Genomic DNA, 15,361 nt, shown 5'->3' with positions numbered 1-15,361 from the left:
TAAAGTTTGCCAAAAGCCACCTGGGAGGCACACCAAACATGTGGAAGAAGGTGCTCTGGTCAGATGAAACCAAAATCGAACTTTTTGGCAACAATGCAAAACGTTATGTTTGGCGTAAAAACGCAACACAGCTCATCACCCTGAACACACCATCCCCACTGTCAAACATGGTGGTGGCAGCATCATGGTTTGGGCCTGCTTTTCTTCAGCAGGGACAGGGAAGATGGTTAAAATTGATGGGAAGATGGATTGAGCCAAATACAGGACCATTCTGGAAGAAAACCTGATGGAGTCTGCAAAAGACCTGAGACTGGGACGGAGATTTGTCTTCCAACAAGACAATGATCCAAAACATAAAGCAAAATCTACAATGGAATGGTTCACAAATAAACATATCCAGGTGTTAGAATGGCCAAGTCAAAGTCCAGACCTGAATCCAATCGAGAATCTGTGGAAAGAACTGAAAACTGCTGTTCACAAACGCTCTCCATCCAACCTCACTGAGCTCGAGCTGTTTTGCAAGGAGGAATGGGCAAAAATGTCAGTCTCTCGATGTGCAAAACTGATAGAGACATACCCCAAGCGACTTACAGCTGTAATCGCAGCAAAAGGTGGTGCTACAAAGTATTAACTTAAGGGGGCTGAATAATTTTGCACGCCCAATATTTCAGTTTTTTATTTGTTTAAAAGGTTTGAAATATCCAATAAATTTCGTTCCACTTCATGATTGTGTCCCACTTGTTGTTGATTCTTCACAAAAAAATACAGTTTTATATCTTTATGTTTGAGGCCTGAAATGTGGCAAAAGGTCGAAAAGTTCAAGGGGGCCGAATACTTTCGCAAGGCACTGTAACAACTCCTGTCTCCAGCACCATATGAACCAGCCATTCAGAGCTGCACCTATGTCTTAAATCACAGTAGGATCACATGGTCATACTATCTAATTTGAATTCAGAATCAGGTTTGTATACAGTGAGTTTCAGTGTCAGTTATGTTTCACATACATGCAGTACTTATAACAATACACTTTAAGAGCTCATTTTATTGAATGCCAAAAATGAAACAAATGATTTTTAAAATAGGAGCAGGATGGTTTTTTATCCTATCCACTAGTTACAGCTTTCAGCATACAGTACATGGCAGCACTGGAACCCACTAACTAAAGAAGGTGTTCAAGTTGAATTTAAAAGGCATACTATGAACTACATATAATGACTTTGAATACTTGCATAACTTGGCAGTTTATCAAATTTGAGAAAAACACATTTACACAGATGCATTTTTAATTACTTTCATATTCAATGTAGTAGTCTGCTTTTACACATCTAAGCTGATTGAAAATGTTTAGACCTCAATTGGATTAGGTGTACAATTGTGGAGTTGGACAGATAAACAGAAATGTGGAGAAATAAAACTAACACAATGTTAAAGAGATTTTAATAAAATAAAGCAGACATCTGATATTTTTATATGTAAAATGTAAGAATTCAGAGGATAAGAAAAAATAGGCAAATGTATGTACTAGCTGCTCAAATAACAGAGATCTTGAGACTTTGATACTAATAATATATTATTAATATACTTCACTGTACACATGTACTGTACAGTGCATGGCTTAGACATCACAGATTAGAGAAGAAGAAACTACTCGTTTAATTTGACTACAAACAACAGTAGCAAATTAAGTAGTGAATTAGTGGAAAACCTAAGAAATACAGTTCCATATTATATTGGTCAATTCTATGATTAGTAAGTATAAAAAATGTGTTCAAATGGTCATTGGGATAATTTTATATATTAGTATATTATATAAATAATATACTACTATATATATTGGGATAACTGCTCTTTTGATCTTTCATTTGGGTCTAATCCATACCAAAGAACATCATGATCCACTGCTGCCCAAGCCATTCGCTCCGTGGTAAATGTGGCTGCCCACTGTCCTGACGGAGAAACTACAATAGCGCCTCCTGCACCACGGACACGTTCTCCCATGTACTGCAGAGACAACTGTGAAGAATCTGCTACTGATTTACCTGTGAGGAAATATGGAAATAGATGGAAATAGGTAACTAACAAAACACATTTAGGGAATCAATGTGTGGTCGTGTCCTTCCACAATACCATACAATAAACACAAGAAATAGAAGTGTGTCCATTTATGCTGTTTTTGCTGCCATTTTCAGACAAACAAGAGCATCTAAAAACTTGCAAACCCATGTCAGTGAAAGCCATAATGTTACAACAGCAACATTTACATCAAAGTGCAAGTAAACAGACAAGACCACATTTCATTCTTTGAGTCCTACGGGTTTTTTTTCAATTTAATTCTGCTAATATGCTTTTAGCATATAGAGAAGCTTGTCTTAAACCAACTAACTAAACTAACACACTCATCTATCAAACTCATTGCAGCCGTAGTTAAAATCGTAATACTGTCAAATTAATTCTGCTCAAACATAGTCGTAACAGAGTGCTGTCTGAAATAAACAACGGTTGCATTAATTCTGTATTGCCAGACAAAGAAAACTTACAGGCTACAATGCAAAACTGTTATTACTCTAAACTATACTAAACCCATAAGACATGTACACTATTTTAACATTATTCATTCATTCCACATTTAAATGATTATCCCAAATAATCTTATCTTAATAGTTTGAAAGTGTGATACTTCACCTTGTTCAATATGTGAAAGAATGAGTCTGGCCAATGTGACCTTAAGAATAGACTCTCCATGACCGGTACAAGACACTGCACCACTAAAGTTGTCGGCGTATCCTCCAGAGCCTTATTTACAAGAGAGAACATGAAAAAAAATACAACAAAACAAAAATGAATGATTAAAAACAAAGTTGGGAGTATAACTGAAATGATAATTTTGCTCTTACAGTGTAGCTTGTTCGGCTACAGTAGCTTATGGTGTGATAAAATCAGACTTAATGATTATATATGATGATGAGGACTTCTAATTTCATTTAATCTAAGTTGAACTGCAGCTGATAGTGGAAAAAGTGCTAGTAAATGAAGTCGTACCAATGATCGGAGAGTCTCCCACTCTGCCAACCATTTTATTTCTGATCCCTCCAGTTGATGTTGCACATGCAACATTACCAGCAGAGTCCACAGACACCGCCCCAACAGTATCATGGGCCCTAGAATAAGAACAAAAGGTTATAAAGGTGGACATATTTCACTTGCATTATACATTTTGCTCTTACTCCCCAACGGCAAAACAGAGCCGACCTCCAGGTGTCAATTTACGGAAAACATTTTGCTAAGATGTGCTAAAATACATAAGATGTTTTGAGAACTGAGAAGGCATTTACCAAGCAATCCTCACATTTAATGGAACTTGGTATAATGGCCATCAAAACCACATTGTGATCCAATGTTAATGAATGTTGTTTTTGTATTTGGTTTGAAGAGGACTTGAAAACATTTTCTCCCGCTGTTTTAACTTTTGTGAAAACATTTTGTATATAAGCTCATTCTCTACCAAGCAGGCTCCAGAGTTTATATTTAATTTATTTAAGGGTTGTTTCACACCAGGCTATTCAACCTGAAAAGATGCTGTGAAGAGATGTATGAATGAAATCCAGACTAGACTAGAAGGGGTCAAAATAAAGTCCAACACTGCAGATACTTACCACTGAGAGTTGAAATCCTGCATTACTCCAGTGAGATAATTCTTGTGCTTCTCCCACTCTTTCCTCTCATACTCAGTTACCAGTGTATCAGTGGGAACTGTGGCCATGCCAATGCTCTCTGCAAACAGGTTTGCACCTCTGCTTGTCAACATGATGTGGGATGTCTGAAATGTTCAATGGCAGCAGTCATGTAAGAAAAAGTTTAGTAACAGAACATGTTTTTCTAAAACCATTTTTATTGTTGTGTAATACCACTCAGTTCAATGCACACAAAAGCTCTTTGCCATTAGAAACACTTAAAAAAATAAATAAAATAAAAGGATCCAAATCAGTGATTCCAACCATAAGTGGTCTCTTGCGGTTTCCTTTTAAAAAGAGAAAAATAACACCTTTTCCATCACTGCCCGTGCCAGTGACACAGGGTTGGCAATGTTTTTCACTGAAGACACGGCACCACTGGCAAGTGTCCTTCCATCCATGATAATGGCATCCAGCTCCACTTCTCCATCAGCATTTAGCGCTGCTCCGTGCCCTACAATCACAATCAGTAACTAACTTATACAATGGCTCAGACAGATGCATGTGTTGTCAAAGCCGTGCACAGCTGATAGCAAGTGTCCATGTAAACTGGAGGTAGTTTATAAATGCTGAGAAACTAAATCAAATCTAACAACAGCAGACAGAGAGAGTGCAAGAATGACAGGCTGTTGTCATATGTTGCCTGCTCCAGCCTCACAAGTCCACATGGTGGTGACAAAACAGTGTAAAAGAGCATAGTACTTATGAAATAATGAATGTATGTACTTGTACAGATTTGTTTGGTACATAAAGTGATTCTCAAGAGTTTCATTGGTGCTGATGTATAATTCAAAAGCTTTAACGGTCTGAAATTTAGCTTTAATGTAGCTTAATTCTATACAGATTTGAGTTAACACATACTGTATGTCGGTGTGAAGCATGTTGGCAGTGTTTGTTTTGTGATCACACTGACAGAAAATGATTTGTGCACAAGCAATATATGCATCACTGTGCTGACAGTTGATCTACACGGATTCATTTCTGAAAACTGTCCATTAACAGTATGTTAGTGACGGTCATGGCCAAGACCTTACGTGAAAAGGATTCATCTTAATTCAAGTCAAGTTGTCTCCAAAAGATTCAAGCACAAGCAGATTGTTATTTTGTACAGTGTACAGGAGTCTACCTTCTATTGGGCAGGTTTATGTTTTGTTCAAGCTTGCTGAGGTCACCATGAGGGAGTTACACAGTTCTAAAATGTAGATTAGATTTTGGTGCAGACTCCATTTTGGATTAATACCAGATTATGAGGCTGAGCCCCATAATCAGTCAGCAACCTCAGCTCTGCTGACCATCATCACCACTCTGATTCTAAATGGAGTCTAGATGAATGTTGGCATTGCCACCAGCAGATGGAGACTTTGAGCTGCAGATAAAACTAACTAAATCATTAAAGAGGATACTGATCATCAATGATTGGCTCCTGAGTGGACAGGTGGGAGTAGTTTGAGGCTTTTTAAACTGGTGTATGAATGGATAAGAGCCAAGAGCTGTGGCTTTCAAACCTGTTGCTAAGATCTATTTAAATTATAGAAATTAGAGTACAGATATACACTGAGTTGCCAGTTTATTAGGTAGACCTAGCTAAAAATTATGCAGTCTATACATACAACAGTCCTGCAATACATCAAATAAACTGGCGACTGAGTGTATAACCCTGTGGTTCAAATGTAGATTTTAAATGTAGATTTGTGTGTCTATATGGTTAATATATATTGGGAAGAATAATTGTGTACAGTATACCTGCATTAAACACAGTGTTTTCTTCCAGAGCCCTCACAGCTGCCTCAACAGCATCCAGTGCACTACCTCCTCTTCTCAACACTGAAAACCCTTCACATGCTGCAACCTTTACTCCATCAACAGAGGCCTTGGCAAGGTCATCTGGTATGGCCCACGCCCCACCGTGCACGACTATGACTGCTGACATCTTTAAGTTCCTGCAGGAAAAAGACCAATACTACAATCACTTAATTTTTAGGCTTTACATAATTTCCGTTTCCTTCCGCTTTCTTTGTGTCGGAATTTTAAATTCGGTGGATTTATGAGGACTATTGATGACTATTCCTCAGATCTCCGCAGGGTAAATATAGACAGCTATCTAGACTATCTGTCCAATCTGAGTTTTCTCATGCATGACTATTGGCTCTGAGCGGATTTTAGCGCCGCCCATGACGATTCTGATTGGTTTACAGAATTGCCATTACACCAGAGCACGTTTTCCTCCCTTCCCCGAATGTTATGTGGAGTAGCCAGACCCTCCTTTACAGCGCTTTGGAGGAGGGTCTGGCAAAGCGATTCTATGGGCACCCATTGACTTTATTAGTCATTTACAGGTAAACATTAAACTTTTTATCAACGAGCATCTCCATTAAGAGTGCAACCATGATTTCATGCATGCATGTATTGCAGTTATTTTAATAGTATAAAACGGTTCCTTCATTCATCTGATGATTCATACATGTTTTGAAGTGTTGATCTGACGATGAAACTACAGGACACGTGTGAACCCTCTCAGGCAAGTATCCTTGGACAGACACAGGTACAGCAAACAGTAACTGTGCCATCAATTTTATGCAGCTAATTGAATAAACATACTAAAAAGTTAAATATTTTCTTACCTTTCCTGATCTTCTCGCTTCTTCCCGGGGGGGAATCCCTCCGCCATAGTCAAGTGATTTCGTGGGATTTGTCAAATGTTTTGCCCCCCCACCACCCCTCATCGCGACTGGCAGCCTGCACAGCACACTAATGTCAAGTGTAATATGATTCAAGGTAAGACTTCCGGTGTGACCTTTCAAAATAAAACCTGTGTTTCCCAACTCGATGAACGTTGAGTGGTAAAAAAAAAAAAAACATCTTTAAAAAAAAAGAAAAGAAAAAAAGGCTCGGTATACTGAGGAATTTCTGTTTTCCAAAGGTTCTTTTGGCACCATACTAAATCATACATTCAGGCAGTAGCCTATCCACAAGCCATAGCCCTAACCACTGTAAAAATAAGGCTATAACAAGCCTGATAGTAGGCCTGATAAACGTGCCTGCGATGTTTCCCATCGGGTATTGCACACCCTTTTGTGCCCAAGGCATGATTGTGTTCTACCCAATAATGTCTCCTTTGTTTCACCTTTACAAAAAATATCATACACCAAAATAGATAATCCTGTATCAGGTAGCCAAATTAGGACGACTCTGGGCCCTAAGTGGGTCTCTTTCCCAGGCCAGTTCTGGTACTATCATAGACTGTTAATAGTCTATGGGTACTATGTATATTTGCGTTATAGGGTATAGTAGATCTTTAAATATAGTTTTATTTTGAAAATAAAGTATGACACCACTTTTGGATTATTGTGCTTGGCTTGATGAAGGCGGGGCTAACAGAGGCCAAAAAGAGGACAGAGTTTATCAGCTGGCCAAGCAATCACAATGGTCTTCGCCATTACATAACTATCACCACGTTATAATAATATCATCAAGTTATATGGAAATAAATCGGTATTCAATTCAATTTTATTTATAGTGTCAAATCATAGCAGATTTTTTATCAGGACACTTCGAGATTGAGTATGTGTTCACCAAACTCTGGTCTAAACATCCATATTCTGGGGGTTGTTATATTTGTGGGTTTTTGGTCTTGTTATTGATTCCTCTCTGTCTGGAACTTCTGACTTAAGTAAGAAATACAAGTTTAACAGAGCAAACTCAGTATACTACCATTCACAAGCATGGCAAGAACTGCAGAGATACATACAGTTACAAACTTTAACACACACAAACTCTCACTCCATGCAGGGACAAGCAGCACAAACCCTTTAATTGTGCCAAAATGTATAAACAAGTAAACACTTTAAAGAGAATTGGAAACAAACTTTAAGATTTTTGTCAGCATTAAAAATATAACCAAGATTGCCTTCTTTCACTTACACAGCATCAGGTCTTTTTTGTCCATGGCTGATGCAGAGATCCTAATTCACACCTTTGTGTCATGCAGACTGGATTAGTGTAACATTTTGTTTTCAGGCCAGCCCAGATCTAGTACTAGAAGTCTACAAATGATTCAGAACGCTGCAGCAAGAATCTTAACTAAAACTATCAAATTTGACCACACTATTATTTTACACCAGACCTACAAAATTGTAAATTGGCACGCCACTTCTCCTTAAACCTTAAACTCCAATCAGCACTCTCCGCTTTTACAGCACAGGGCTCCTGTCTGTTCTGTCAAAAAGAAGTCAGCAACTTCCCCCATTGTGCCCCCTTCCTCTGGAATAAACTCCCCGTGGGCATCAGACAGTCTAATTCTGTTGGGGCCTTTAAATCCCAACTTTAAACTCATTCTTTTGCCTTAACTTTCAGTTAGTTGTTTATTCTGTCATTATGTCAGTCATCAGTCTCTCTCTCTCAATTAAATCTTTCAGTTCAGTAGGCTTTATGGGCATGACATTTGACATGTGTTGCCAAAGCACAATTACTCCCTCCCTCCCTTTCTTTCTTTCTTTCTTTCTTTCTTTCTTTCTTTCTTTCTTTCTTTCTTTCTTTCTTTCTTTCTTTCTTTCTTTCTTTCTTTCTTTCTTTCTCTACCTCCCTCTCTTTTTTGTAAAAAAACTTGGACAGAGGATGTCGGATGCTCTAGGTCTACAGATTGTAAAGACATCAACACAAATTATCCACAAATGCAGATTTTTGAAGGTGAGACCTTTATTTTGTGTGTTCATGAATGAGTTACGTATTTATAAGAAATCTTTGAAATGTATAAAAATTAAACAAGCAGAGAATGTCATAGATCATACAAGTATTGGTTGTGGACTAGACCTCTATTAATTTATTTACTTTTCTGTCTTTTATTTTGCTTTATAATTCAGTTGTTTCTTTCTTATAGTTGGATACCTAGTCTGTATTTGGTACTCCATGTATTGATTGTCAAACGAAGACTGTAATGGCCTGAATTTGTTAAATGAAGATTTGGGGGGGAAAAAAAGAAAAGTCTGGTTTGGTTGTCATGGTAATCAAAGGCATATATAATATATTCAAAAAAGAAATTAAACACTATAAAGACTAATCTGCATCACATGGATGTAGCAGTGAAATGTGCAATGTTGCAATTTGACCACTAGAGAGCTGTAAGAATGCATCTAATCCAGGTTGAGACTCTGAATAATTTCAGTATTGATACAGAGAGGGTCTAAATTACAGAGTCACAATCATCTTTGTCCAAAGTGACATGCAGCAGTCTGATGAAAGTCTTGTTTTTTTTGCCCTGACAAACATCGCTGTATGAGATATTTTCCCCATCCATATTTATTTTTCTCTTTCCTTTAATGTCATGATGAAGAAGACTGCCTGCTTGAGTATTATGCACACCCACAAGATTACAAGATTAAAGTACATTAACAGTCATAGTCATCATTACTATTAGTAGCCACTGTAACAGTGGCGGAAGTACCATCATCATTGTCATGAATCAATGGTTTGTTTGTTTGTTGTTTGGTTAATAAAACCAATGCCACATGGGCACTGGCCTCCGATTCCTACATATGACACTGTATTTTAGTCTCCCAATCAAACTACAGTAACTTCATACTTATCTTTAATGCCAAGACACTAGTCAAATGAAAGAAATAGTTTAACAATTTTTAGGATTAATAACAACATGCACCCACAGTGTTGAAATTATGTAAGTTTTCAAAGTTGTATTGATGTGTTTAATATTTAATATGTGGGAGAACAATATAATATATTTACAGGTAAGCATAGTTGTGTGTCGTTATTGCACATTGACAAAAACATCAAAATTGACTCTCATTCACTGAATGCTAGAGTCTGTAGTCCCCCCACAGTCTCGATGATTCTGATCAGTGCAGTCAGAATAAATAAAAGGTCAAATGGGGCTAGAATAGGTCATTCACCAGCCTGTTCTGCACAAATTGAATAGTGAATAAGTAAAGCAGCCTGCTTGCCGTGCTGCAGATGACTTTAGGATTCATCTCAATATCATAGCTACGGGAAAAGAGAGGCATTTTATATGAGATGCATGCTTTACATTGCTGACACCACTGTCGTTGCTTCATAAAGACCTAATGAAGCATTCACTTGACATTGAAACGTCTGTACCATAGTGTTATATAATTCACTTTACAAGCAGAAACAGCTCTTCTTGACTCCTCATCACGTCTGGCCATCCTAGTTTTCACATGGCGTCTCTCTATCCTAGGTTTCGCATGGCGTCTGGCCATACTAGGTTTCTCATGGCTTCTGGCCATCCTAGTTTTCTCGTGGCGTCTCTCTATCCTAGGTTTCTCATGGAGTCTTGCCATCCTAGGTTTCTCATGACGGCTGGCCATCCTAGGTTTCACATGGCGGCTGGCCATTCTAGGTTTCTAATGGTGTCTGGCCATCCTAGGTTTCTCATCACGTCTGGCCATCCTAGGTTTCTCATCGCGTCTGGCCATCCTAGGTTTCTCATCACATCTAGCTATCCTATGTTTGTGATCGCATCTGGCTATCCTATGTTTCTCATCGCGTCTGGCCATCCTAGGTTTCTCATCGCATCTGGCGATGCTAGGTTTCTCATCGCATCTGGCCATCCCAGGTTTCTCATTGCGTCTGGCTATCCTAGGGTTCTCATTGCATCTGGTGTTAGGTTTTTAAAAGTTAAAACCATGCTTATGTTTTGAAAGCAATTTACTTTTGGTTTCATGTAGCCTGCAGCTAGATCTAATCAAATAACTACACTAATTAGCATTTGTCTGGCTCACACCTTCTCAAGCTTCAAGAATCATCAGGTCTTGTCTGACATTTAGAATACTGGAGAAGACTCATTGTCCCCACAGGAAAGGTAACTGTTGCTTCTGCCTGCTGGGCCATACTTGAGTAGAACAAAGGAAATGCACATCTCTGTAAAGTTGAATAAAATTGGCACTACCATGATAAATGACCTTTGTCTGTGACCTGGAGTAAACCTGATTTCAGAGGTGTGTCCTTACCCTGGGAGAGTTTTCAGTCACGTCGCTTAGTAATTTTTTAACAGATGGTGAGCCCTTGACGTGGATTTTTTGATAAATGAAAGGAGAATAGACAAAATTCAAAAGATGGGGTTATGGTGACTTGCTGAATTTTCACATGGGCCCAGACAACTGAAAGGTGAGCAGAAAACCTGTTGCAGAACTTATATTGGAAACGTTTTAGATGTGAAAATTCAGCAAGCATCAACTCGTAAGTCTACTAAAATCTGAAAAGTTTTAAAAGATTTAAAAGACTAAAAGATTTAAAAAGTCTGAACCAATTGAAGCTGCATTTGATATGACGTTTTTGATTGTGTGTGTTTGTATGATTGTGTAAAGCTTAAAAAGCCCGTATGGAGGGTCCATGGTAAGCTTAAAAAGCCCGCACAGAGGGTCCATGGTTATAGTGCACTAGAAGTCAATTTTTTATGCGGCCAGGTTTAGAATCCTGTTAAAATTTTTAATAAGAAGACCTAAACATGGCGACAGAATAAGTTTCTGTGAGGAACAAAGACGAGAATACGTCTTTTTAAAGCCAGTTTTAACAAACTGTGAGATTGTGGGAACTGGTGTACCATCATCACGGTGACGACCGGGTGCTGTGTCCCAGATTAATGCTTCTCATTTCTTGCTTTTGTTACCTAATGTTAGAAAAGCCTGCAGTGAAGGTCAGAAGTTTTCGTGAACGTATGAATGAACAGCTAGCAGTTAAAAATGGGAGCAAAATGCCTGCTAAACATTGAATATTTAAAATGATTAGTTTTATTCAATTACATCTTCCATTTCATGTTTTGTTCTATAGGGACAGAAATGGAGAATACCTTACAGTTTTAGTCTTGTTTAACTTTAAATCATTTTTTTCTGTCCAAATACATTAAGTTTCAATTATTCTTCCAACAAACTAACTTTTATTGTCTCCTGCATTAATGAAGGACTATCCGGGAGGCATGGGGGTTTTCACACCTCATTTAAACACAAGCAGACAAATTGAATTTACTCAGAGTTTTTGTGAATGAATGCTTGTTGTTCAATGTTTCAGGTAATTGAGATAAGTGCATTTTATTTTGATTCATCTGTTATTTTTTCTTTTCTTTCTTTTTTTTTTTTTTGAGTAGGATTGTGCGTGATTGATGAAGCCCATTGCAAGTCAAAGCATTCCAGTGATTTATCTGAAAAGGGGGAAAAATATTTTGAGATGCTTCAAGCAATTTAACATTAGTTAAAATTGTACCAAAATTAATTTAAGATTCTTAGGGGTTTTTCAATGGATAATTTAGTAAATGCATATTTGGCATTTTTGTTTATCCTGACTCAAATGATTGGTTTGTTTTTCACTCAAAATTATAAATAACAGGCAAATGATGATTCATTGCATTTTTATTTATTCTGATCTTACTGTAGCCAATCTTCTTCCACTAGTTTTTCTTCTCCCTAGTTTGTAAATATTTTGTTTCATAAAAAAAGGATTTGTGAGAGTTGAGGATTTGTGGAACTTCTGTGCTGGCCACACAGAAATGTTACACAAAATATTCTTCTCAGGTTATTGAATGTGGTACATAGAGTGACACATTGAAAAAAAAGAAGTGCAAAAGAAGGATGGTGACTGATATCAATTTGTTCCAAAAATAGCAATTTGTTGACCAAAATTTGTCAGATGTTTGAAGTATCAACCAACAAACCCAGTAAAGATTAATCACACAGCCCATCCTTCACCCCTTGAGAGACTTTGGAAAATACTAAGATAACTTTATACAGTGAAAAATTTATGTTTTTGTAATTTGTGATTATGTATGTCTAATTTCCTTGGACGGATGACTTTTGGGATCATTTATTTTGTTTCGGACTGAAGCTTTTTGCCCATTGTCTTAAGGATTTTGGAAAACACAGATGACAAAGGAAACATTTCTCCTCCATGAGAAATTAATGGACAAATCAAGGACTAACTTCTATCACATTTTCTCGTTGTTTTCACACCTAGACATTGCCCGAAATGAAAACACTAATATGACTTTTTGCAAGGCACTGTGTCGGCTTGTCAGAGCCATTTATTCACAGGTGAAAGCAGTCTCCCCCAGACTCCTGCTGATGGAGACTGTCATACAGCCAGATGACTTCAGCTGTTCAAGGAATCCAGGTCCAGGTGGACAGGTTCATTCCGGGTGCTGCTGGACACCAACATTACAGTGATCTGTGAAGAACGCCACATGAGTCTATGCTCACACTACATGCGATCAACAACAGCCCAGCAGAGAGCCAAACAAACATCTGACCAGATGCCGACAGAGAGCATGGAGCGTCGCTTCTGCTGACTTCCTGCGGTGGATTCCTGACAGAACAAGGAGACTGGAGTCCACTTCCTGACCCTGGACCTGCTGACACACCAGAAAAAGCTAAGGATGGCGCGGGAACGAACAGCACGCTCAGCCGGTCCATCTTGATATTTCAGAAACAGATCCTGTTTCTGAAAAAAGGAGGGATATGGATGGAGAGAGGTCTTATAGAGGTCTCATCCCCAGTTACACCGGTGATGACATCCACAGGTGTCAGACATGGTTTTAGGAGGATGTGGCCCTCAGAGGAACACCAACGCCAACAAGAGGAGCGAGGAGAATTGAGCCAGCGGTCAATCCAATTGGAGACCCTGGGCTACACCCCAGATCTGTCACCACTGATCTGTCACCTTCCATCCAGCTAGTAAAGGGATTATTGGTGCCACAATTTTCAGCGATCTGAGATTTTATCTCCAATTTCCACATTGGACAATATTGAACAAGGAACTTTCAAAAATCTGGACTTCAGACTATTCCATAGTCTGTATCTTTTGCAACAATGAACATTGATAACAGCTGTTTTTCTGTGCTCTCTCCATTCGAACTGACAGGATATATTGAATAGTGTGTGTAAGTTTTCAGCTCTTTTGTGATTAAGATCACCAAGCTCAAACCTAATGCACTTTTTTTTCCTTGAGCCAGATAAAAGATCTTTTCACATAGATGACACCATTATATTATAATCCAATAAACTGTATTAAATATGACGGATTTATTCAAGTAGACTACTTGTACATCATTATTTTCTAGGGTTTCAAATGTATACAGATTTGACATTTTACCCATACTTCTGTCGAAATGGGTACGAAGTTGGCATTGAATTTTATTTGAAATGGTATTAAAAAGGTCTTAAAAAGCCTTGAATTTAAGTTGGAGGATCCTGGGGGTCCCATAAGCCATTAATTCAATTAAAAAAAGAAAATAGTTGGTCAGAATTTTGCAGTGCTTTTTAAGTAAGATGCCAAACAGTGATTTACTCCATAATAAGACAGTCTGATTTATTTTTGTTTAACAGAGATGTTGGAGTAGAGCAAGTCTTTTAATCCTTCAGGGTGCAAAATGTTCATCTCTAAAGGCCTACAAGACACGCTCGATGGTGATTTTTGCCCCCAACGGCTCCTTCCAGGCAACGCTGCTACCGCTGCCTCCAAGGCACCTAACCCTAACCTTAACCCTAACCATAACCATAACCATAACCATAACCATAATCATAACCATAACCATTGCCTAATTGACTTCAAGGCAGCGCTGCGACCGTTGACTTCAAGGCACATAACCCTAACCTTAACCCTAACCCCAACCCCAAAACACCGATAAACGACACAAGAGCAGTAAACCATTTGGCTAGAGGCAGCATAAATGACTAGGGAGCACAACTGAAGAAATAAATGACATTATGTTCTTTGTTCTCATTATATGCTTTTATTTAAAGTGCATGTTATTACAATAATAATAAATAAAAGAATAGCTTCTCCACATGTGCAAAACAATCCAGAGAAAACTCAGCGATGCAGGCAGTGTTCAGCACCATGGACAGCGACACAGAGACCTGTCTTTTATTCCTTCAGGTTAAACTGCTAGTAAACAGTATAAACATTTTGCTACAGGTACAAGCTACTCTAGAGAACTCTAATAGAAACTCACAGGTCACAGCTCAATCGAGAAACTAATTGAATAAGAAATGTTTTTCTTGGAGTTAAGGTACTATCTCTTACCATTACTGGCTTAACAATAATTAAACATCATATTGTATCTTCTATGATTCTGGCTCCACTGACAGCTCTTATAGGGATTTACAGTGTGGCTGACACTGACTTACGAGTTTACAGTGACCTATGATGGTGTAGGCATATTTCTGTTTTTGTAGCCACAATAAATTTGTAGTGTTATTGCATAGTATTCTAAAATGTATAGTAATATAAGTATTAGAATACTTCATTTTTAATAAGGCACTATTTGCAACATCACTTACATAACACTTTCAATAAACCAACTGAATCTCTCATTTTAGATGAGATTATAGCAGGGATGAGTGTCAGCCCCGACCAGTGGAGCTGCTCAGTGGCCAGCAGATCAGACTGTGGTTGTACTGGGCAGCTTCCAGGTATGAATGTGGAACTGTGTGAATGTGACAGGTCGTTGTTGCAAATGAGAAGTTGTTCTCAATCGACTTACCTGGATAAATAAAGGTTAAAATAAAAAAAATAAAAAAAACCTAGTGCAACGTCAACTTTTTTTTTCTCTATTACCTCTAAGCACGTCGCCCAATTGGTATGCGCTCAGCGGGGATCGTCTTTGTTTT

The 15,361-nt window shown here is 38.2% G+C and overlaps 1 protein-coding gene and 1 long non-coding RNA gene across 2 annotated transcripts; one reads left to right on the top strand and one right to left on the bottom strand.

Moving 5' to 3' along the window:
- Positions 1–1,022: 1,022 nt before the first annotated feature.
- On the bottom strand, positions 1,023–6,492 carry si:dkey-103j14.5 (isoaspartyl peptidase/L-asparaginase). Its single transcript, XM_039784951.1, has 7 exons — positions 6,353–6,492; positions 5,475–5,671; positions 4,043–4,185; positions 3,654–3,817; positions 3,040–3,158; positions 2,683–2,793; positions 1,023–2,039 (listed from the first exon to the last, which is right to left on the bottom strand). The coding sequence occupies exons 1-7, from the start codon at positions 6,397–6,399 to the stop codon at positions 1,825–1,827; spliced, it is 996 nt and encodes a 331-aa protein (XP_039640885.1). The 5' UTR covers positions 6,400–6,492; the 3' UTR covers positions 1,023–1,824.
- Positions 6,431–9,648, top strand: LOC120548586. The gene is made up of 3 exons (XR_005637200.1): positions 6,431–6,506; positions 8,343–8,417; positions 8,591–9,648. It is a non-coding gene; the product is annotated as an uncharacterized LOC120548586 (long non-coding RNA).
- The last annotated feature ends 5,713 nt before the right edge of the window (positions 9,649–15,361 follow it).

Source organism: Perca fluviatilis, chromosome 19, assembly GCF_010015445.1.
Source record: "Perca fluviatilis chromosome 19, GENO_Pfluv_1.0, whole genome shotgun sequence".
Taxonomy (NCBI): domain Eukaryota; kingdom Metazoa; phylum Chordata; class Actinopteri; order Perciformes; family Percidae; genus Perca; species Perca fluviatilis.
This window is presented reverse-complemented; position numbering and strand designations above follow the sequence as displayed.

Coding starts and splice junctions, on each gene's coding strand:
- si:dkey-103j14.5 (XM_039784951.1), bottom strand. CDS start 6,399: ATGGCGGAGGGATTCCCCCCCGGGAAGAAGCGAGAAGATCAGGAAAG. Junction 4,186..5,474: donor AAACACTGTGTTTAATGCAG/GTATACTGTACA, acceptor TTGTGATTGTAG/GGCACGGAGCAGCGCTAAAT. Junction 3,159..3,653: donor CAGGATTTCAACTCTCAGTG/GTAAGTATCTGC, acceptor TTCTTATTCTAG/GGCCCATGATACTGTTGGGG.